The sequence below is a fragment of the Echiichthys vipera genome (genome assembly GCF_963691815.1).
Source record: "Echiichthys vipera genome assembly, chromosome: 4".
NCBI classification, from domain to species: domain Eukaryota; kingdom Metazoa; phylum Chordata; class Actinopteri; order Perciformes; family Trachinidae; genus Echiichthys; species Echiichthys vipera.
Window position 1 is genome coordinate 12,145,399 of NC_139829.1, and position 24,968 is coordinate 12,170,366.

General features: G+C 40.3%; 1 protein-coding gene across 1 annotated transcript in view; it reads right to left on the reverse strand.

The window, feature by feature from the left end:
• Window positions 1–24,968, reverse strand: part of LOC310945976 (transmembrane protein 132B) — a gene marked incomplete at both ends in the record, with an annotated part of 177,706 nt that overhangs the window by 8,731 nt on the left and 144,007 nt on the right. Inside the window, 2 exons of the mRNA XM_083912242.1 lie at window positions 369–432; window positions 10,840–11,045. Coding sequence (XP_083768368.1) covers window positions 369–432; window positions 10,840–11,045 — 270 coding nt within the window. The remainder of the gene's footprint in view (window positions 1–368; window positions 433–10,839; window positions 11,046–24,968) is intronic.

The following is a 24,968-nucleotide window of genomic DNA, read 5'->3' on the forward strand; positions in this document are numbered from 1 at the left end:
TATAAAAATAGCATATAATATTACTGCACAATATCTTAGACCAACTGTTACAACCTTATTTCACTGACTAGCAGGAAGTAACATAAGGAGTGAACACAAAATGTTCGAGAAAAATGGCTGCTAGGACACTAGGTGTAAGAATGAATTACATTTATTTACAGATAAAATGATGAACAGAGATAAAACTGAAAATCACAGAAAAGAAAGCAACTTTTACATCAGGGTCTCCAAGACAAAGAAAAGCTGTCTCATTCCATTCTCAGTGTGTGTAGGCCAGCTCTCGCTGTCTCTCAGGGATATTGACATTGAAAAAAAAGGATTAAAGAACTCTCATCAAAAGAGTGTTATGAAAACCAATCAAGTAATACCTGTAGGGTGCAGCCTTTGCCCTTCCTCTCATCATCGTCATCGTCTTCACTGTCTCTTGTAGGTCTGGGAGGAAAAGAGATAAATGAGACGGAGAAAGAAAGAGAGAAGAGGGGGTTAGATTATCTGGTAATTAAATGCCATTTTAATACTCTACACTCAGCGCCAGGTAATCTACTTTATTATCTTGGCTCCAGGTTACACTTAAAGTCAAAGAAAAGACACTTTGGTTTTTAAGCTGAAACACCTTTGTTGAATTGTGTACATTTATTGGAATGCCAAATACATCACAAGGCAACTCCCAGGGCAAATGTTGTCTTAAGGGAGATAAGCAGCTGTTCCACTTAAATCATATATATAGATATATATATACCTCTCCGGGAACCATCACCTTATCGTGGTGGAGAGGTTTGTGTGTTCCTGTGAACCTGAGGGCTGTGTTGTCTGGAGCCTAGTGCTCCTGGTAGGGTCTCCCATGGCAAAGTGGTCTCAGGCGAGGAGCCGGACTAAGAATGGTTCACAAAGCCTCAATGGACAAATGAGGAAGAGAGACCCTGCCCGGAGGAAGCCCGGGGCCCCTGTCTGGAGCCAGGCCCAGACGGAGGACTAGCGGGCGAGAGCCTGGTGGCCGGGTTTGCCACGGAGCCCGGCCGGGCACAGCCCGAAAAAGGGACGTGGCACCTCCCTCCTCTCCATCCTGTGGGCCCACCAATTGCAGGAGGAACCACTTGGGTCGGGTGCGCTGCTGCACGGGTGGCAGTGAACGTGAGGGGCCTCGACGGACCAGACACAGGCAGCAGAAGCTGGCTCTGGGGACGTGGAATGTCACCTCTCTGTCGGGGAAGGAGCCGGAGCTTGTGCGGGAGGTGGAGCGCTACCAGTTAGATCTGGATGGGCTTACCTCCACACACAGTCTCGGTTCTGGAACCGTACTCCTGGATAGGGGTTGGACCCTATTCTTCTCTGGAGTTGTCCAGGGTGTGAGGTGCCGGGCGGGTTTGGGGATACTCACGAAACCCCGGTGTCACCGCGCCGCGGTGTTGGAGTTCACCCTGGTGGACGAGAGGGTCGCCTACTTACGCCTGCGGGTGGTAGGGGGGAAAACTCTGACTGTTGTTTGTGCATATGCACCGAACAGCAGTTCAGAGTATTCTGCCTTCTTGGAGACCCTGAATGGAGTCCTGCATGGGGCTCCAGTAGGGGACTCCATAGTTCTGCTGGGAGACTTCAACACCCACGTGGGCAATGATGGAGACACCTGGAGAGGCGTGATTGGGAGGAACTGCCTCCCTGATCTAAATCCGAACGGTCGTCAGTTATTAGACTTCTGTGCTAGTCACGGATTGTCTATAACTAACACCATGTTTGAACATAAGGATGCTCATAAGTGTATGTGGTACCAGAGCACCCTAGGCCAAAGGTCGATGATCGATTTTGTGATTGTATCATCTGATCTGAGGCCGTATGTTTTGGACACTCGAGTAAAGAGAGGGGCAGAGCTGTCAACTGATCACCATCTGGTGATGAGTTGGATCAGAGGATGGGGGAAGATTCTGGACAGACCAGGTAAACCCAAACGAGTAGTGCGGGTGAACTGGGAACGTTTGGAGGAGGCCCCTGTTTGAGAGATCTTCAACTCACACCTCCGGTGGAGCTTTTCTGGCATCCCTGTGGATGTTGGGGGCATTGAACCAGAGTGGGCAATGTTCAAAGTTTCCATTGCTGAAGCCGCAGCGGTGAGCTGTGGCCTCAAGGTCTTAGGTGCCTCAAGGGGCGGTAACCCTCGAACACTGTGGTGGACACCGGTGGTCAGGGAAGCTGTCCGACTGAAGAAGGAGGCCTTCCGGGATATATTATCCCGGAAGACTCCGGAGGCAGTTGCAAGGTACCGACAGGCCAGAAGGGCTGCAGCCTCTGCTGTGTCAGAGGCAAAGCAGCGGGTGTGGGAGGAGAAGTCATGGAGAAAGACTTTCGGGCGGCACCAAGGTGCTTCTGGAAAACCATTCGACATCTCAGGAGGGGGAAACGGGGAACCATCCAAGCTGTTTACAGTAAGGACAGGACGCTGGTGACCTCAGCTGATGAGGTAGTAGGGCGGTGGAAGGAGCACTTTGAGGAACTCCTTAATCCGACTGACACGCCCTCTTTTGTAGAGGCAGAGCTGGAGGCTGATGGGGAATCATTGTCAATATCTCTGGCGGAAGTCACTGAGGTAGTCAAACAACTCCACAGTGGCAAATCCCCAGGGATTGATGAGATTCGTCCAGAAATGCTGAAGGCTTTGGGTTTGGAGGGGCTGTCTTGGTTGACACGTCTCTTCAACATTGCATGGAAGTCTGGGACAGTGCCAAGGGAGTGGCAGACTGGGGTGGTGGTTCCTCTGTTTAAAAAGGGGGACCAGAGGGTGTGTGCCAATTACAGGTGTATCACACTACTCAGCCTCCATGGTAAAGTCTACTCCAAGGTGCTGGAGGTGAGGGTCTGTCCTATATTCGAACCTCAGATTGAAGAGGAACAATGTGGATTCCGTCCTGGACGTGGAACAATGGACCAGCTCTTCACTCTCGCAAGGATCCTTGAGGGGGCCTGGGAGTATGCTCATCCAGTCTACATGTGTTTTATGGATCTGGAGAAGGCATATGACCCGGTCCCTCGGGAGATACTGTGGGAGGTGCTGGGGTAGTACGGGGTGAGGGGGTCACTTCTGTGGGCCATCCAATCTCTGTACACCCAAAGGAGCTGTGTCCGGACCCTCCGCAGTAAGTCGGATTCGTTCCCCGTGGGGGTTGGCTTCCGCCAGGGGTGCGCTTTGTCACTAATCCTGTTCGTGATTTTCATGGACAGGATATCGAGGCGTAGTCGTGGTGGGGAGGGGTTGCCTGTTCGGTGGGCTGAGGATCTCGTCTCTGCTTTTTGCAGACGATGTGGTCCTGATGGCCGTCGTCGGTCAGTGCTGAAGGTCACTGACCGACGACGGTCAGTTGTGAGGAAAAGAGAGCTACCGATCTACCGGTCAATCTTCGTTCCTACCCTCACCTATGGTCATGAAAGCTGGGTCATGACCGAAAGAACAAGGTCGCGGGTACAAGCGGCCAAAATGGGTTTTCTCAGGAGGGTGGCTGGAGTCTCCCTTAGAGATAGGGTGAGAAGTTCAGCCATCCGTGAGGAACTCGGAGTAGAGCCGCTGCTCCTTTGCATTGAAAGGAGACAGTTGAGGTGGTTCGGACATCTAGTAAGGATGCCCCCTGGGCGCCTCCCTAGGGAGGTGTTCCAGGCACGTCCAGCTGGGAGGAGGCCTCGGGGAAGACCCAGGACCAGGTGGAGAGATTATATCTCCACACTAGCCTGGGAACACCTCGGGATTCCCCAGTTAGAGCTGGTTAATGTGGCCCGGGAAAGGGAAGTTTGGGGTCCCCTGCTAAAGCTGCTGCCCCCGCGACCCGACCTCGGATAAGCGGATGAAGATGAGATGAGAGATGAGAGATTTGTTTTAGTTTTAGTTTTTGCACAAAACTGGTGTACCTGGACTGGAACGTTTATTAATAACATGTATCATGTACTTGAAAAGATAATGCTGGTTTAAAAGAGAAAACATCTTTGGGACAGTAAGTGTTTTTAGGTCCCAACACAATATTGAAATAGTTTATGTTAAGGTTCTTAATATTCTAAGGATTACAAATGATACGAGTCACTGTTCTCCAGTGCTTTGTATTCTATCTGCAAATCTGAAACTTGCTGTTTCCTTGAGTGCTTTTAGCTCTTGTAAATTTGACATGCTGTATGGAGCCCCACAGGGATCAATAACTGGACCGCTTCTGATTAATCTTTATATGCTTCTGTTTGGCTTTAGCAAACAAAACAACATCAGTTATCATCAATATGCAGATGACACACCGCTCTATGTTTCATTGTGTGCTGATGTTATATGCTCTGTAGACTCCATGTTACATTAAATAATCAATCTCTAGATGACATAAAACTTGGTTCAGCAGAACATGGGAAATACTAAAATTCTAATTTTGTATTTTGTTCAGCGTTTGACTTTAGATTTTGTGCTCATATCTGTTGATACGAGAATGCTTTTTTAATTGTTATATCACTCTGTAAAGCTGATTTGAGCTAGTCCGTGCTGTTGACATGACTGTCATGATGTCACAATATGAGATTTTGATATCACGAATATTGTCATTGGAAATATCATGACTTAGCATTTTTCACAATTATTAATCAGGGACTTTATCATCCGACACCATGGAAAGAAAATAGATACACAATCATTTTTAATTAAAACACCAGTCCTCATTTTATTGTACTTTTCTCACAACATTCTTTTGGTCCTGCGAATAAAACATGTAAGCCTAGCCTACTTTATACTGAAAATAGAGGGTCTGTACACACATACATAAAACTGGAGTTACATCCAAGAAACTATCCCAAACCTGACGCGTAGGATCTCTGGTATCGCAAGAATTCAACTGCTGTGCAAGGTAAATATCCCTGCAAAAATCCAAAAAATTAAACTACTCTCGGCTGAGTTTAAAGTGTTTTGGTCGAGGTAAATATTTTTAGCCTGACTTGGTCTTAAAGGGGTAGATAATTATCTCACTCTGCAGTCACTTTCGATGGCATGCTTTGCAAACTGAATATCCATCTTTAAATATCCCTGGTTATTTTTTAAATATCAAAAATGTTCCCACAATGCTAATTTTATGGCACATTCTTGTGGATATAAGGGTGGAATGTCCATCTGAGATTTTTTCTCAACCGTTCACTCTGTTTCAGTCTCTAAGTTCACTATAAGCTCTTAGATTTTTACACAACATATAATAATGAAAAAAGATATAACACTATAGTGGACACTATAGTATGAAAGAAAACAAAAAATCCCTCTGCCTTGCACCCAAGTGTAGGATGTCTCTTTGTCTTTAATACAAAGACACACAAGGAAACACACACATTCTCCTTTCTTCACCTCCCTATATAATATCTACAGAATACCACATGCAGGAAGGCCCACACCAGATCATACATTCACACCTGAAACCCAAGTAATATTATAGGAATTCTCTTTTCATTTCCCTGTGTGCCAGTTGCACATGTGTCTGTGTGAGAGTGTGTCTAATAGTGCTTGTGTATCACTCTGTGAGATAGTAGTGGAGGTGTGTGTGGGTGTGTGTATCTGTTTGTATCTGTGTGTGCACATGGGTTGGTGGTTATCTGAGCAGAATTTGGTTAAATTGAAAAACAGGTCCAGCAGAACAGAATGGGAGGGTGGCAGGATTGGCCGTAGAAACCACACACACACACACACACACACACACACACACACACACACACACACACAAAAATGACCACACACACCCAAATGCACAATCAAACATAGAGGTACAGAAGCAGGCAGGCATGTCTTCAAAGAGAAAAGACACAGACCATTACGAATGGAGTGAAAAAGGGGACATTCATATTTCGAACAGATTTTTTACTGAGTCTGTACTAAAACTTAGTAAGCTACTAAATCTAAGCCTGTAAAAAATAAGATTCCCTCATTGTGACCCTGAATTTGAGTGCAAGAAACTAAGTTGGAGGCTTTGTAGTTAAATGTGATTGCTTCATGCTTACACATCATTCTCTATTGTAGTTAGAGTCACTTAGATATTATATATAAAGCCTTTTAGTACACGTGTACAGCTGTACCCAAACATAGCCGATTTAAAAGTTTTGCCACATGCTAAATGTACCTAATGCTACGTCATAGATCCATCCTCAGAGAAAATCCACAAAGTTTGGATATCATTCAGTCTAAAGATTTGATTAAAACATATTTCAGGGGAAACAGATGTCACTTGGTGATTTTACATCATTCGAATACCTGTGTGCTGTGTTGAAATGCTCTCCCAAAATTCTTCTGTTAATTATTTACAGGCCACCTAAATACTCAGCAAATTTTTTCGATGATTTTACCGAATTATTGTCTAGTATCTCCACTGACTTTGACTGCCTAGTTATAACTGGTGACTTTAATTTTCATATTGACGATTCGAATGGCAAGGGTGCAAAGGAACTTTTTACTATTTTAGATACATTTGACCTGTCTCAACATGTGAAAGAGGCTACTCATTGTAAAGGACACACCCTGGACCTGATTATCACAAAAGGTCTCAATGTTTCTGATGTTCTTGTGACTGATCTTTCATTGTCTGATCACTTCTGTGTTTTCTTTAATATTTCTTTAATTCCGGAGACACAAACAGAATCAAAGAATGTCAAAAAGCGCTACATCAATGAACATGCTAATGTACTCTTTAAAAATGCCATCTCCTCGCTACCACCTCTAAACCCATGCCATGCTGATGATCTTGTAAACAACTTTAATTCCAAAATTGTGAATATCTTAGATGTCATTGCACCGGTTACAGTTAAAACGATTTCTGGTAAACAAAAGGCACCCTGGAGAAAAGCTGCTGTTGTAACAGCCCAGAGAAGAGAGTGCAGGAAGGCTGAACGAATCTGGCGAAATACGAAACTTCATATTCACCATGACATCTATAAAGAGAGGCTCCATGCCTACAATTTAGTCTTAAAAAGTGCTAGAGAAACATTCTTCTCCAATATCATAAACAGCAACACTAATAAGGCCAAAACCCTATTTGCAACTGTCGACAGACTGACCAACCCCCCAACACAAATACCAGCCGAACTCCATTCCACACAGAAATGCAATGAGTTTGCATTCTTTTATACTGATAAAATTGAAGGCATCAGACGTGCCATCAATATCTCAAACAAAAAAGTTGGATCACCACCCCGTTTAGGCCAAAATAACACAGCAATGATGGCAAGCTTTAATGCCATAGACTCTAAAACTCTAGTGGAAACAGTGACCGATCTAAAGCCAACCACCTGCTGTATCGATGCTTTACCTACCAACTTCTTTAAGAATGTTTTTGACTGCCTATCAACAGACGTATTGCAAATAGTTAATAACTCTATTCAATCGGGCAATTTCCCAAAGGCCTTCAAAACTGCAGTCATTAAACCTCTTCTAAAAAAGCGGAGCCTAGATGCCTCTATTATCAACAACTACAGACCAATTTCAAATCTACCATTCATAAGTAAAATAATTGAGAAAGTTGTACTCCAACAACTAACTCACTTCTTGGCTTCTACTGGCTGCCACAACAACCTCCAGTCAGGATTTAGACCTTTTCATAGCACAGAGACGGCCCTTATTAAAGTTATAAATGACATCCGTCTTAACACAGACTCTGGCAAAACTTCAGTACTAATGCTATTGGACCTCAGTGCTGCATTTGACACTGTCGACCACTCAATACTTTTGGACAGGTTGGAAAACTGGGTGGGGCTCTCAGGCACAGTCCTAAACTGGTTCAAGTCATATCTACAAGATAGGAACTATTTTGTTTCCATTGGCGACTTTGTATCAGAACAAACCAACGTAACGTGTGGAGTCCCCCAAGGTTCAATCTTGGGGCCGACTTTATTTAATATCTATATGCTCCCACTAGGACAAATCATGCAAAATAATAACATTGACCACCATTGCTATGCCGATGACACCCAAATCTATGTAGCGCTATCACCAAATGACTATCACCCCATAGATCTACTGTGCCAGTGCATTGAGCAGGTCAAACACTGGATGTGCCAAAATTTCCTTCAACTAAATGAGGATAAAACTGAGATAATTGTTTTTGGTGCTAAGAAAGAAAGGTCTAAAGTCATCCAACACCTTCAATCACTGTCCCTGAAAACCTCAAATAAAGCCAGAAATCTTGGGGTTATTATGGATTCTGATTTACATTTCGACAGTCACATCAAATCAGTAACAAAATCGGCCTACTATCACCTTAAAAATGTAACAAGACTTAGAGGGCTCATGTCAGCTCAAGACTTAGAAAAACTTGTCCATGCCTTTATAACCAGTAGGCTAGACTACTGTAACGGTCTCCTTGCAGGTCTTCCCAAAAAAACTGTCAGGCAGCTACAGCTTGTTCAGAACGCTGCTGCTAGAGTTCTAACAAAGACCAAAAAATGTGAGCACATTACACCAATTCTTAAATCATTACACTGGCTTCCTGTACGTCAGAGAATTGATTTCAAAATCCTCCTGCTCACATATAAATCACTTCATGGTCTAGGGCCGAGGTATATCACTGATATGCTCCCACTACATAAGCCTTCTAGATCACTAAGATCCTCTGAGACCAATCTGTTAGTGGTTCGCAGAGTAAACTCAAATCAAGGGAAAGCATCTTTCAGTCATTATGCAACAAACAGCTGGAATAAACTTCCTGAAGATTTGAGACTTTCACCCACTCTGACCACTTTTACAACTAGACTGAAAACTTTTATGTTCAGCTTAGCTTTCTGCTAAATCTTCGCACTTTTAACGTCCGCACTGTTTTTATTATTGTCTATGTTTTTATTCTCTTTGTCTTCCTGTAATGCATTTGAATTCATGACATGTTGTGCTGTGAAGCACTTTGAGTCTGCCTTGTGTATGAAAAGTGCTATACAAATAAAGCTGCCTTGCCTGCCTTGCCTTGCCTTGCCTAAACACTATGGACTGTGAGAAAGCAGGGGAGTAGAAGTAGACTACAGAAAGGATTTGACTGCTGTGTCTATAGAGAAAATAATTTCAGTTGATAAGGCTTAGACATCCTATACCTTTATACTGGATCTGCAGCATCTGAACCCATAAAAGAAAAAGTTTTTTTTCTTTGACTCGTTGCCAGATTGCATTAAGAATGCAGTAGCTACATTATAGTGATTGCCTGTAAAAAGACACCAACAATACAACCTTATCAAGAGACAGAACAACAAATGACAAAGTAGACAGAAGAATACATTTAGAGAATTGTAGGGGGAAAAAATGACTTAAGTTGTTGGTTTAAAAAAAGTACATTTCTGATACTATAATAGTTTATTTCTTACTGCAGGGTAGATGGAAGATAAATACCCTGAAGACACTTCCACAGTCTTTACACTACAGAGCCAGTTTATAGTGTGTCCTACATTTCTTTTGTCTCTATATATTGTTATGCCTCCACCCACCTTCCTGCCTTTACATCGCACAAACACAACAAACCTACACAATACAGTAGAGAAGCATGTGCATGCACATGTACACATAAAGGTGTGGACACAAACCGAGGCTTACACGCCAGCATTCTGTAAATGACCCACACACTTGCATTGTCTCCCTTTCCAGTGTGTGTGTGTGTTTAAGTGACTGAATGCCTCATCCAGTGGCAATGATGCTAAAGCCATAATAGTTGTCATTAGTATAGCCAGGCAGGCCTTGACCTCATAGAAAATTATAGACTGGCTGGAACGATATGTGCTCTCAACTGCTCCATTCAATAAGCACTATATCACACACACACACACACATGCACACACACTAAGACAAAGATGTGCACACAAAAGCCAAAAGACACACACAAACACACACACACACACACACACACACACACACACACACACACACACACACACACACACACACACACCGATTCGGTTCATCCTTTCTATTCTCTCTCATTCGCAAAGAAACACACAAATCTTAAGATTGATCTTTCTAAAACAAAATTACATGCAACAAAGACTCATACATTCTCTTTATTTTCTCCCTTTTCTCAAATGCTGAACCTCTTTGTTGAAGCAACAATACATACTATATGCACTTACTGATCCAAGCAGAACAAGTTGATGGACCCAGAGCTGTAGTCAAATGTTTAGAATATAGCTGCTTTTTCTGTTATTTCTGCTCTCACCCATTACATTACACCATAAGCACAGTTACCACACGTTTGGTGGAGGTCCCGAATGTACCAATAGTACTTGCATGGTAATACTTTAGACTTTTGATTTTTCTGAGTTCAGAAATTGTGACACTTAACAAATCATATCAATAAATTGACTTTAATATATTTTCTGCGAAAGACAGCTCACCATATTTCAATTTTTTTCTCCCAGCAATCAATGCTTTATGCTACGAGGAAGGAAGACACTGATTTAATTTGCATGTAATACAAAAATGCCCTTTGTTCTTTTATTTTTAAGAACTGTTTATTAATCTTATTTAACCATTTAACCAGCTCCCCTCTCTTTTTACAATATAGATTATAGACTTCAGAGCAGGACAAATAAATCAGCTGGGATGATATATTGAAGGATATAAGCTTATTGCAGTTATATACTGTATCTGTGATATGATATGTCAGCTGATAAGTAACAACAGAATGCCGAAGATGTGTATATCAACTGTAAAATGTCTCAATACAAACCTTGGGCCAAGCAACACTTAAGAAACTTAAACATGTTTGTGTAGCAATAGATAACTTGTTTTTTACCTCAAATAGCTAGTATCTGTTGAATCAGTAAAAAATGCAATCTGATACTATGGCTTACACCCTCCATTGTTACCTTAAGGTCATACAGGTAATTTACCTCTTGTTAGTGATGATCGGTACCCTCCAGCCTTTAACCTGGCTCAGCTCAGTGTCTGACACGTCTATCTGCAGAGGTAGCTTGGGCACCCAGACGGTGAGCTCCAGCTGAGCAGAAAGGTGCAGGTAGGTGAAGTTGACTGCCAAAGACTGTCGGCCGCGCATTTCTTTACCGTTCACCAAAACCTGGTCACAGTTTGGGGAAACCTGAGAAGAGGACAAGAGCAGAAGAGGACAGTTGGGTTGAATTTTGAGTCTTTAACTAAGCTCAAACAGATTCCTGCAGAATCAGATGCCCCTGTTGTGCATTTATTGTGCAAAGCTGGAGCAAGTTTTCATCAGCCAATACGATATTTTTATTTTGTTAAAGTGCCCTCAAAAGAAAGGTTAATAATAAGCTTCTTGAGGTTATTCCTGCCACATTGGTGGCATTATGGATATGTGAATGCCCAGGGAGCTCTTGTCACCTCCACCAATCTGAAGCAATGTAAGTGTGGTACATGTGATATTCTAAAACCAGTAAATCACATTCATTTTAAGACATTAGTGTAATTGCACAAAAGACTACTGCTAAAGAGAATACTGCCAGCCTTTTCACTGCATTTTAATTTGCATAACCATGTATACACTGTAGGAGGAGATCTTAAATAAAGACAGGGCTAGAGGGCAAAAAGAAACATTCTCTGTTCTCTGTGAGAATAATTATGAAAAAATATACTCTTACATTTGACAACACTGATTTAAGTTAGATACTATCAGTTATCTTAACCACGGGCTCATTGTTTACAGTAATGAATATAGAGTCCCAAATTTATTTGACGGTTATAGCAGATGTTTAATCATGTTTAACCCGAACCCCTGCCCCAACACACTATTACATGTAAATGTACTAGGGACAGTAACTCAATAACAGTTTTAAAGTACTACTTTGTATTCTTTGCTGCCCCATTATTTCATGTCATGAGTCCTCAGATTTATCTGGTGACCCTTAAGAGGGGCCTGACACCAATGCTTGAAAAACCCTGGAATACACTCTCTATTTTAACTGTGTATAAATTATTTAAAAGCAGCTCTACCTTGACGACTACTTTCTCATGTTTGCTTCATTATTAAAAATCTTATACATGTGATGTACAGTATAATGTATGATATGATAATATATCAGTCATTATATCAGACATTTTATCGCAAAATCTTTACTTTTTTATAATTTAAATAGATTCTGTTGATAATCCTTCTGTACATTTACAGTATAATTTTGAATACAAGACTCGTGTTGCTGTTGGTGTATGTTTGCATTTTTGTACAGGTAAAGGATCTTCTACCAATGTTCATCTGAAACAGCAGTGTCCCACAATCAGTTATGGTCTGCTCAAGCCCTCACCACAGCAACACCAGCTATCCTGGTTGATAGTATTATGGTAGTTTGTATAATAGAGCAATTTCTCATTGGCCCCAATGTTAAATAGGCCACTTTCACAGCATAAAAAACCTATTTAAGGCCTGGTTTAGGTCATATCTCCATGACAACACTGAGGGAGGTGGATTTGTTTGTACCAGGCTAGTTTTGATTTTATTGGAGGTTAAAGTTTGTGAACTATTAAAGGCACAGTCTCTGTGTGACTAGTGCTAGTCACTAGCCCTCACTTCTCCTCGGAGATTTAAGTCGGCCAGATGGACACAACTCCCTCCCCCAAACATCACAACAATGCCCTTTTTTGGTAAGAGGAAATTAGGCAGAGTCAAAGTCTGACAAGATGGCGACTCCTGTAGGCGAGTACGATTGGATCAAGTTGAGAGAATGCGCCCCGACGGGTATGCTACATTCATTATTTATACAGTTTATGGGTCTGCAGTGACGTGCAGTGAGGGTTGGGGTTGGGGAGGCACTGACTCACAAGTCAGATTTACAGACAAACAGGATGCCAATAGGATAGGATGAGAGAATAGGAGCGAATAGGATGCTGAAAACCATTTCAAAACACCAGTGCCACTGTATATTGCAGTATATCTAACCTTTACTGACTGAAAGTCCAGCTTTGAAAATGTCTTAGTTTAGAAATCAAATCCTCCATTTTCAGGGCGAGAAATGACAGCTTGTCGCTAAGCTCTACAGCGTCGCACAGCACACTCCTTGTGTTTACTTTTTGCACACAGGTTAGAATTCACCGTGACCTGGCTGGATGCAGGCTATAAGGCTGCTTACTATCGCCGCCTTCCTTGAGGCAGAGGTACTGCCTGCCTCAAGGCAAGCATTTTCCCTGTGGATTTATGTCATATCAATAAGATGTGAATATTACACACATACGTAAAATACATTACTGAACACCGTGGAAAAGAAGACGTATACTTTTATAACATAAAAGTGTCCTCAACCATCATATTGGAAACATACACAGAAATGGGAACAAGTACGCGCCGTTTGCACACGCTCAATCCAGTTTGTGAGTGATTGCGCAATCTGGAGGGAGGCTCGGCTGTCCGTGCCTCACCTCTCGCCTCCGAAGAGACTCCGTTTATTTAAGCAGGAAATACAGAAGTTTCTGCGATTTTTAGTATAAAAACGGTCAAAATACATTAAGAACCACACCAAAATCATAGTCCAGAGGATAAATATTAATAGTTGTGTTGTTTTATTATTTTGTTTCTTTTTCCTCTCATGATGACAGGGGAGGTACAGCCTCACCTGCCTCCCCTGACTGCACGTCACTGTGGGTCTGATACATCACGTGTCTAATGCTGGCTTGATTATGACCAGAGAGTGACATACTATGCTACTCTGTTTCTGCTCAGTAATAAAAATTGTTTCTATTTGCACTTTAAAATACTGAACGATGACTCAACAGTGATAGTAAACAATAAATTCTCCAGACTAAAAATATGGATTAAGTGTCTGCTCAAGCAGAGTTTGTCAACACAACAAGAGACAACAAACGCCATTATTTAGGAAAATGCAGCTATCTACAATATTATTTAAATATAACTGATGCTAAAGTAAAAAAACATTTATGTAGACACTGGATTATAATGGTTGTGTTTCAGAAAGGGGACTGCACCCTTAAAGACCTGTCACACTCTGACAGGCACAACAATGGAAAAGCCAAGATTTGAGTCAGTTTCATTTTCACCCTCAGTGCTTGTATGACTGTGTGACTGATCAGCCCACGTGTTTTTTACCAACAATGGATTCATGCAAGAAGGAAACTGATCATAACCCAGTGTAGGCATATTGGGATTTTTGACAAGTTGTTTTGGTAGCTATACTGTATATATAAAGTAGGTCTAAATATTATCTTGAAGATTTATATATTCGGGTCCAGTTAGTTATTTTGTTAATATTCTGTTGAGAAAATTGTACTTTTACTGACTGGATCCTCTGCATGAATAAACTATGATTGTCAATCAATATAAAGAACACTAACTATAATCATTCAAATATACAAAGGTAAAATATATAATGAGGGTAAATATTAAATCATACGAATTACTATCATATCACTATCATGTTGTTTCTCTCTCTCTCTGTCCCTCCCCCTCATTATTTCTTATCGTTTAAATATTCATCCATTCATGGCATGTACAGTATAAACTTCTCCTCTCTTTCTTTATCCTACACTTTTATTACCTTTTAATCTCTCTTTCATCTCTACATGCTACACTTACACTGCACACCTCATTCTTTCTTCCCACCTCTTATTATTTCTCTCTCAGCCTTACATTTAACATGTGATCCCTTTGTCGGTCTTTCACTGTTTCATAAAGTCTACCTGTTTAACCTTTCAATGTTATTCCACCTTAATTTGAAAACTGCTTATTTCCATACACTTGTTTTAGCATTTCTCTTCCACTCTGTTTTAAATGTATGTATGTATTTTGAACATGGACTTACAGGGGGTAGAGTTCCCTCCTTTGTGTGTATGCTTTCTTTCAGCAACAAACCATTTCATATTCATCCAGTCATATACATTAATACCAGGCTGCTGACCCGACGGGCCTTCACTTGTCTTGAATTTCGTTGAAAACCATAGATTTGTGCACTTCTTCTTAACTTCCCAAAGCATTTAGTTTCACAATAGAAATTTTAGCTGGTAACTTTTTTGTCTCAACCATACTCAGACAATTATTGATTCCTTGGTCTTTTGCTGCTTTGTATTTTTATTATTTATGTTGTGTTTTATTTTATTATTTTATTTGTACAATTTCGTATGGCTTTGTCTGAACACCCTCACAGCCCTAAAGTATAGACAACCATTTTCAGACTCTGATAATTTTCTCAGGACTTAATGAAAAGGAAAACAAAGCCTACAGAAGAATGAATATTATATCAATATTCCAAAAAATATGTAAAGGAGAGGTTCAACACTCGCCAACCTGTCTGACTCTAGAGGTAAGGATGTTTTAGCCGTTTAGTGAACATTTAGAAAATATTTAGAAAACGTTTTTGACACTGAAATATCAACTTCAGGTTTTACGACAGGTTCTGGTTTATTATCGTCGGGCTCTGCCGGATCCCGCTCAGAAATTCCCATTTCCCTGATAAACACAAACAAACACACACAGCACAGACACACACTGTGTTTAGTGACATTTTCTCTGGCTTCCTCATGAAACTCTTTGATCTCAAAAGAGGTTAACATTTTGTACGTAAGAGCTAAACCGTTTCCCCTATCTCCTCTCACCTTTTAATTTCTTTCAATTTGACTTTCTTCTCTCCGCTTCCACTCCCCGACATAAAAGGAAAAGTGCCCAACCCTTCTCCTCTCGGCTTCCTCTTTTCAATTTCTCTCCTTCTTCTTTTCCCTTTAACTTTATTTATATCTTCCCCAACATCCACTATTTCCCTCTCTTGACCCTCTCTTTTTCTTTTGTCTCCTCCTGCCCTCCCTCCCCCATCGCATCGTTTGCCTCTTCATCTTCCCCCCTCTCTGAAACCTGATTTACCGCCTGTTAACATCAAAGGGATGTTAGACTGTTGGTGCCCCAAACTATTTCTTCAAATCATTTTTACATTCCAGGTATAAATCAGTGTGAAAACTGCACGTGGTTACTGTGGCAGGGCTCAGTTTCCAATGAAGTTATAAGACAGCGGAAGTCACGGGAACAACCAATGCCGCCTTTTTTCCAGATCTATTATTTCTATCACGCCTTGCTGAATTAATTCTGCTCTATGGGTGAACATTTTAGAAAAATTAAGTTTGAAAACATTTTGCCAGCATTTGTAATTTGATGATCAGTAACAAAGGAGTTTGGGGTTTTCATAATTTAATTCTACAGCAGAGAATTAAAATGAATGCAGGAGGATTATATGCTATACAACTCTACAAAACATGTTGAAATATATCTGCCATACAATTATTTACATTTTAATTGTTTCTTTACATCTATTTTTTCCATCAATGCATGATCTGTAGGCATTTTTTAAATGAAAAATTACTAGTTTGAGTGGCCCAAATAAATGTTTTTATTTATTTGTATCACATGAAAGGTGTCGCTCAAAACCAGGAAAATGCAGAATTATATTACTGTGAGCTGCTTCACCTGTTTACAGCTGAGCAGATACCTGTATACGTGTCTTGTTAAAGGGTTAACAGGTTAGAGTTATATGTTGCTTCTAATACTCCACACCACCAGAAAGTTGGTCTTGTGCATTTTTCTTTTGTTTTTGTAGCTTTTTGTTTATTTTCATTATATTTCTCAATTTTAATTTTGATTTAATTTCCCCCTCTGCTTTTTTGTTTCCCCTCGATTCTTTTTTTCTGTGTCCTTTGTGTATGCGTCTAAATGGCACAGAGCTGTGGAGGAAAGTGCCAAAATAGAATCATGAGAGCTGCCAGAGAGATGATGTGGAGATGGCGACACACAGAGAAAGAATTAACGCATGAATACAAGCAGACAGACACACACAACCCAAACATACACACAGCTGTGGACCTGGCAGTGTGAGTGCCAAAGGAGAGTAGAGTGGGAGATGAGAAAACTTGATAAATGATGCTGTCTGTTCCTTTTATACATAGAGTAACTGTTTTTCTTATGTTTATGAGCGGGTCAACCGTTTTATTTGTGTATCAGCCCTGATTTAAAGTAATCATGAAATCATATGTATAAATGTCCATTGACATACTCAGATCTATTAGAGAAACATTTCAATTGGATAGTAAAATTTTATATTCATGATTTAGCAACTGATAGTTATTTTTCTGTAAAAAACTTGTTTCTTTTCTTATCATACCATGACGAGTTCACAAGTTCGCATTATGCAGCTTGGTTTCATAACGTCAACCATTTACTCTGTTTTGGTCACAGTGGGTATAAGTTAACTTTTAAAGGCTCCCAAAGAAAAACAGAGCAGAATTAAACAGAAATGTCACATTAGACTTTTGTTTCCCCAGTGTAGTCTGAAATAGCTTCTAAACATAACCAGTCTAGACCAGTCACATTCAGTTCGGAGAGAACAGGACACAAAGGTTTTAACTTCAAAAAGCTTTATATCCTTGTGGTTAAAACAAGCCTCATGAATCTCCCAAGGTGCAGTGCAAATCAGAGATGATTTACTACAAGCAGAAACTGCAGGGGGTACTTAAAGATATATTTTGCTAACTTAAATCCAACTATGCGTCATGGCAGTGTGCAAAAGAGCTTCCCATTGTGGCCGCAGCCCATGGAGCTTGGGGCATCTTTGCTGCTGTGTAGGGATTACTGCCTAAGAAGGATGTCAAAAAAACATTAATCTGCACACACGGTCAAGACTGCCATGACACAGAGCTGGATTAAAATCGGCAAAGTAGACCTTTAAGATACGGTGTTGCAATTTCTCCTCATCGTGGTGGTATACCTTGGTGGAAGTGTGGTTGTTGGGTACACTTTTGCATCTTCAGCAGGTAAAATCATATATTATTTTGCTGTTTCAACATAAGAAAAGTCCCATGTATCGTAATAAAGAAAATGCAGAGATTATGAAGCAATAAAGGTTATTATTTCAAATATGTTATTACTATAAGGCTAACTGTTATTTTTAAATAATAATTGGAGAGACAAGCCCCTATCAGACACACACAGACACTCAGTAAGAGACACAGAAAATGCAAAACCAAACACAAGCACACACAGACAGAACAAATGTATTGGTGTTTTTGCAAGTAAACAGCTGAGTTGGAGGTTTGAGGACACTGAAGAATGGATTTAATCTCTCTGTTTCAGAGAAAGAGAGAGAGAGAGAGAGAGAGAGAGAGAGAGAGAGCAGACAAACAGGAGCGGGAACAAGGGGGGAAGCCAAGTGAGCAAAAATTAAAGAGACGGATCAAAGAAGGAGAGAGAGATAAGTTTAAGAAGAGCTAAGGAAAAGCAGTGAGAAAAAGTTGCAGGAGGAAAATAAAAGTGTGGATCTCAGCAGTTAGGACTAGTTGAAAATACAGAGGCCAAAAAAATGTCTTCACCTTCATCAAATACAGCAGACAACACCACGACAATTGTGCAAACCTCCAAAGACAATGGCTGAAAACTTTTCTAACTTCTCAGCAGTGATTCGAGCAAAGAATAGACAGAGAGCTTGGCTGTTTAAAGTGTTTTTACAAAGTAGAGGCTGAATCCTATTCCTTTTTTAAAAGGAAAGATGGACACGCACAGTCACACACACACACACAAACACACACGCACGCACGCACGCACGCACGCCCAACGCACGCCCAACGCACAAACAAACAAACAAGTGCATAGAGATGCCATGCCTTGAAAATCATGCAGATGGTATTAAAACTGTTTCTATATTCAGTATTTCCCTTGAGAAAATCATGTCGTTTTTTCAAATGAGGAGATGAAGGTTTTCTTTCCACGCAGCTTTTATAAAGTGTCAAAAGCTACAACTTTTTCTTGTTATTATATTTAAAATGGCTACAAAAATGTGTTGCTGTTTCAACAAATGCATCCATCCACCATCTTCAACCATTTGTCCCTATCGGGGTCGCGGGGGCTGGAGCAGATCCCAGCTGACATCGGGTATGAGGCGGGGTACACCCTGGACAGGACGCCAGTCTATCACAGGGCACATAGAGACAAACAGAGACAGCACACCTACGGGCAATTTAGAGTAGCCAATTAACCTAACACCTGCATGTCTTTGGACTGTGGGAGGAATCCGGAGAACCCAGAGAGAACCCATGCAGACACGGGGAGCCCGGATTCGAACCAGGAAGCCCCTTGCCGTGAGGCGTCAGTGTCCACTACAACACTGTGCCGCCCTGTTTCAACACGCTCCTCTGTGTAGCATTGTGACGGTGACAATTCTCTGAAATATTTTTCAGCTTTTTTGTGCTACAACTGCATAGTTTGACTAATAATGATCCTCCTACAGTTAAAGCAGGATATTATGCATGCAGGAACCTCTGACCCACAGACCCCAGGCTGGTTTCAGATTAAATCACATGTTTTACTCTTGGCTTTTGTGTAGAGGTTAATTGATGGTAATGTCTCGATATGATGTGCGAACATGAATCGCTTGTAACAATTGTGCTCCTTACTGTGCGCTTGTAAAACCACTTGCTGCATTTTTGGCAAGGCTGTTACATACATTTTTTGTACATATAACAATGAAAAGTAATGCGCAGTTATTCGTGTGCAATCCACATATTTTTTGTTTGTATTCCCAACCGTGAAAACATGTGACGTAGTATAAGACGACGAGGTGCTACATAGGGAGGCAGGCAGGTTGGGGTGGATGGCTAGCAGGTAAAACACACGACTTTAAGCAAGGGGAGCAGAGTTCAATTTCCGTCCGTAGTAAACAAACGTAACTTTTTTGTGCATTGTTGAACGTCCAGTCGAGCGTATTTTGACTTCCGGTCCGTCCTGCAGTCCGTCAGCTTGTTTTTTTCATAGTAATTTCTACTAATTTCTTTGCATAACTTTACGTAGGATTTGCTACGAATGAGTTCATGAGAACACGTTGTTTTGGCACTGTCCCCCCCAAGGAACCTCTGCTTGTTCTTTGAATGTGAGACCTAAAAAGCAATGGCACTGATGTTTGAGGGGCACCTGGGACACGAGTTATGTTATAGTAATTTGTATCTACCACTCTTGCCACTGGGCATGTCACTACTTTCAAATATATTTCATAAAACCCTTGGTAACTTTATTTGTTGAAATTATAGGGACTCTGATGACTGATCAGATACCTAGTTTGTAAAGTGTCCTGAGATAACTTTTGTTATGATTTGGCACTATAAATAAAATTGAATTGAATTGAATTGAATAGATCAATAATACCAGTGTATGCATATTTGAGCTTCATATTATTTCCATATCTAAAGAGCCCTTGTGAGAAAAGTACCTTAGGTTCTTCTGCTAAGAGTAAGCTATTATAAATATTGAATATTTAGCGTAAATTAGTGTACGAGGTGCAGTGAGTGTGGAGTTTCATGTACTAGTCAAGTTCAGCTACTGCATTTTGATTTGACTGCATCTATATTGTGCAAATTGTAGCCTATTTAAACTGGTTTTATCACCTGCACTCTGCTACTCTGTCCATGTTTTCACACATGCATTAATCAACACACCTGGTCAAGTGTGCCAAAGGTTGGGTGAGAATTCCAGTGTTCTGGCCTATCATTAGGCTGCAGCATGGTGCACCTTTGTCACATCTTATTAAAAGCTTAAACAATAATTGGAAGCACCAGACCTAATTTCGCCAGATACTGTTGAGCTCTCACACAATGAAAAACCTGCCCAGGGAGTGAAAAACAAACCAGCCAAGATAAAAACAACAACAAACAAGTCTGCTAGTTTCTGCTAGTCTGTTTTTTCTGGGATTTTGGTGCTGCATAAACTAATACTCAGACTATGGAAAGCTTTCATCTTATTACACAAGTCTTCCACTCCTCTCCCCTTCCCTTCCTCAAAAACCCATTCCCAGAAGTCAACCACCCACTCACCCCCATTTACCGGTGATCTCCCCAAGCTGAGTCATTTATTCAAATCCATATTCATCTCCCTTCAAGCAAAGTGATTTGTCTGAATTTACAGTAACTTCTCTCTCTGTCTTCAGTCTATCTTTTTACAGTTTCAGATATTCACTATTAGTCACTCTCAGATGTATATTTCCTCCATGCAATGCAATCCATCCATCCCTCTCACTCTCAGATTTCATCTTGCAATCTTCTTCTCTGTGTTTCACACTCTCCCTGCTTCCCTCTCTGCCCATTTCACTTGTTCCCTGCCTCAGGCAATCCAATCCATCTGACTTTAAGAATCATATCATCCAATCAGGACCCACTCAGCAGACAGGGGTGGGCCCTGAGGGACAAACTAATCAACTCTCTGATGGGATTAGACCTCCCACCTGTCCGTCATTTAAGAAAATCCACACTAGGCCAATCGCCTCTGCATATAGTCTCATGTGGCTGTCATTTAGGTAGTGGTTTTGTTTTACACACACACACACACACACACACACACACACACACACACACACACACACACACACACACACACACACACACACACACACACACACACTGCAACCATTAGCGTCATATATAAATTATTTTTCTGATTTGGCTCAGATAATAGACAGCTGATGGGGAGCGCAGTTGAAACGTGCACACACACACACACACACATACAGATAGTTAGCAGCATATCACTGCGCCTGTCATTTTGAATTTGGGAAAGGGGGGAGTAAAATGTTCTCTAATGGCCATTTGCACTCTGCTTTTCTCCACAGTAAAACTGTCTAACAAAGATAGAGAGAGACAGAGCGAGTCAGATAGACAGCTGAAGAAAGGGAAATGAACAGAGGAATGTAGAAAAATATCTAGAATGAAAAGAACGATATGAAATGTTAACGAGGGAAAACTGCCAGAAGGTGACAAGGCAAAAACATCAAAGATAGAGGAAGAGAGAGTACGATAAAGGGGACAAGAAAATAAAAAAGAGAATTAAGCTGATGTAAAATAAATGACAGCTTTCCCATTTATTGGGAACTTTTTTTTTCATTCAAAGCTGGATTGAAAGTCTTCTTTTAAAATGAAAAGTTCCGGTGTTGATAAATAAAATCAGCATGACATAAGTATGCAAATACGGTTCTTTTCTTCGCGCTCCTACAGTTAGATGTTTGAGCGACACTGTGCAGAATGATGTATGAGCAGAGTTAGACACGAGAAAGCTGTTGCCGCTGAAAAACTGATTTTAATGGACGGGCCTACGAGCATGATTTGTGACATCACACTTAGTCTAGATTTGAAGACAATCCTGGTCCAATATAACACTTGCACAAGTGTAATGTAGAAACTTGAAGCAGCCAGTGCACACAAACTGAGAATGGGATGGCAGTGAAGTCGGCGATATCTTAAAAACTTTAGAATTGAACAGAATTTGCATTTTATTAGAATCTGGATTTTGTAATGAGGTAGAATGAGTGGATGGCCTTTTAAGGATTTTTATGTAGAAATATTATATAGATTTATCACAGAAAATCTACCAGAAACGCATTATTGTTCCAAGCAGACTATTTGTTAATATGTTTTAATACATGTCTGGAGGGGATCTTTAAATAAATAATGAACATCTGTAATTATGAAACACTGATGCTGTTAACGTTCTTAAAAGAGCAGCTTCGTAATTGCATAAGGCTGCTATGGTTGGCACAATAAATAATTCAGTTTTACTGCATAGTGGTTTAAAAGTTACTTTAGCCATATCTGTTAACCACAACGTTTTATCACTGCAAAGGTTGTTGTTGCGCCCACAGAGCCATTCAGGGTTTTTTGTGTGCTTTATAGAAAGTGTAATTATTTTACCATTAGCTGAGGCTACAGAGCAATGAGTTGCCTGTTATCTAATAATTATATTTTATGAAAGCATACTACATAAGTTTTAACAACAACACATTTGACATTCGAAAAGTCAGAGAGGTCTTTGACAAATTTAACAGTTTATCCATCTTCCCGAAACTCAGAAACTGAAAAATGTGTGGAGAAAAAAACAGTTTGCAATATTAGTGGCAAAATATGTTGACTGTTGTCATAAATGTAAATGTTTCTTAGGCTACATCTGGAAAGTTATTGTTATGTAAAGCCTTCATTATCTTGTATTTGATACGATTGTTGATGTTTGCACATAATTGTATATTTATTACTAATTATCTGCTAATCATTAGTAATATTCCGTACTGCTTTGGCAGGGGATACAGTTTCTGATCTGCAATGCCAATAATGCTCATTAAAATTGAATTGGAGAGAGAGGTAGATAAAAAGAGTGGTTTAAAAAAAAGAAAGGATAAGAATAAGATATTGTTGCACTTACAGTTAAACCCCTAAAGTAAAACAACTTAAATATCTTAACTTATTTGTGTTTCTGGTACCATTGATATAAAACATTTATTTATGCTCTGTTGTTCAGCCAGTTTTCATTACATCTCTCCTCTTGTTGATATTCTGCTGAGGCGTGTGCTGCGCTTGCATGTGGGGAATATAAATTCCCTGAAACTGTATCTACCAGTCAATAGCAACGTAACACACAGCAATCAGAGGAAATGTACATAGTGTATGTATATGTCTTTTGATATTAGTACAATGACTATAAATAGACTAATTGGCAGCCTCCACCACCTGCAGATCAAATTTCACAGCGAGGTCAGACGATGCACACCCTTCAGAACCTACCTGCTCCTATTCTTTGCTACAGCAAACTTTATATCCTCTCTACAATCTCTCTCTAATAAGACAATGAAAAAGTAGTTTATATTATCTTCACTTCAAGGACTCTGTCTCTTTGACTCTCCTGTCTCTGTCGGGGAGGTCTACAGGGCTTTAGGAAAAGGCAGGAGAGTTTTCTCAGTGTGGGTTTGTATGTGTGTGTATGTGTTGGAGGATAGTGCGAATTAATACGCTTATTAGCATAAGGATATAAGTCAACACTGGCCCCAATATGTCTGTGTGTATGGCCCTATGTAGAAGGGGTGCTTTTTTAAGAATCAGTATTTGATGTAAGAGCTGGTCCTTTTTTCTTATTTCTGACACGCATTTCAAATTATATCTAAATGAAGCAGTCATTGCACTATTAATGTATTCGATATTCTCCATAGCTCCATAGCTAACACATCTTCGATCTTGAAAATTGTACAAAATATTTTGTTACCGTAAGTTTATATATTGTAAAAGATAACTCAGTGTTCCTACATTATCTGAAAAAGGGGGGATTTTACAGATAGCGGTGATAAAACTTTCAGAAATATTGACGAGTTGTTCCTATTTTGTTAGTAGCCATTGGTGTCTGGGACGAACCACTGTTTTCTTATTTCTGCTCTTCTCTTAGGTAAAAGAACATTTTACGAGTGGTCAAGAGCACTCTTACCATTTTCTGTTCACAATTGTTATTGTACCTTATTATGTACATAATTATATATGTATCCCTATAATCCAACTGTACTATTATGGTATAGATTCTAATTAGGCTTTTAATTGTGTGATTTCCTTTTTTAAATGTGTATTTATAGAGCATTGTTACAGGGAGCCCAAAATCCTAGGTTGCTTCTTGAAATTGTTGTGCACATGACAATAATAACTTTAAACTTGTTTGAGAATTTGAGAAACATAAAATAAATCATATCATGATTATTATGTTTTTTCCATTTCTTTTCATGTAATGCCAGTACTGACACACTTGGTTCATTAAACAGTACATAATTTTCACTCCTGCTAAAGTTCTTCTTCTTACAGACACCTATAACACCTGCCCTTATATAGTGTTCAGTGGGCATTACCATATGCTGATAAACAATTAAGATGACAAAGTGGGATTCATTTGGAGTTGACTTCTCAAGAGAAATTTAAAGGAATGTTGCTGCATGATGTCTGTTAAAATACACAGAATGCACAGTTTCTTGAAATATAACCTAATTATATTATACAGTCGTGTTCTGTTTACTCCAGGCATTTAGCTCATCCAGGACACACTTGTTATGGAGCTAATCATACTGGTGATTACTTGCTTGTACTGTGCCCGTTTTTGGCCCTCTCAATTTTACACTACATTGTTTCATAACATTCTGTGAGTAAGGCTTAAGTGGATGTAAACATTAGTGTTATAATGGATACGGCAGACGCTCAACCTCTGTGAAAGCAGTTCAACAACCTGGCC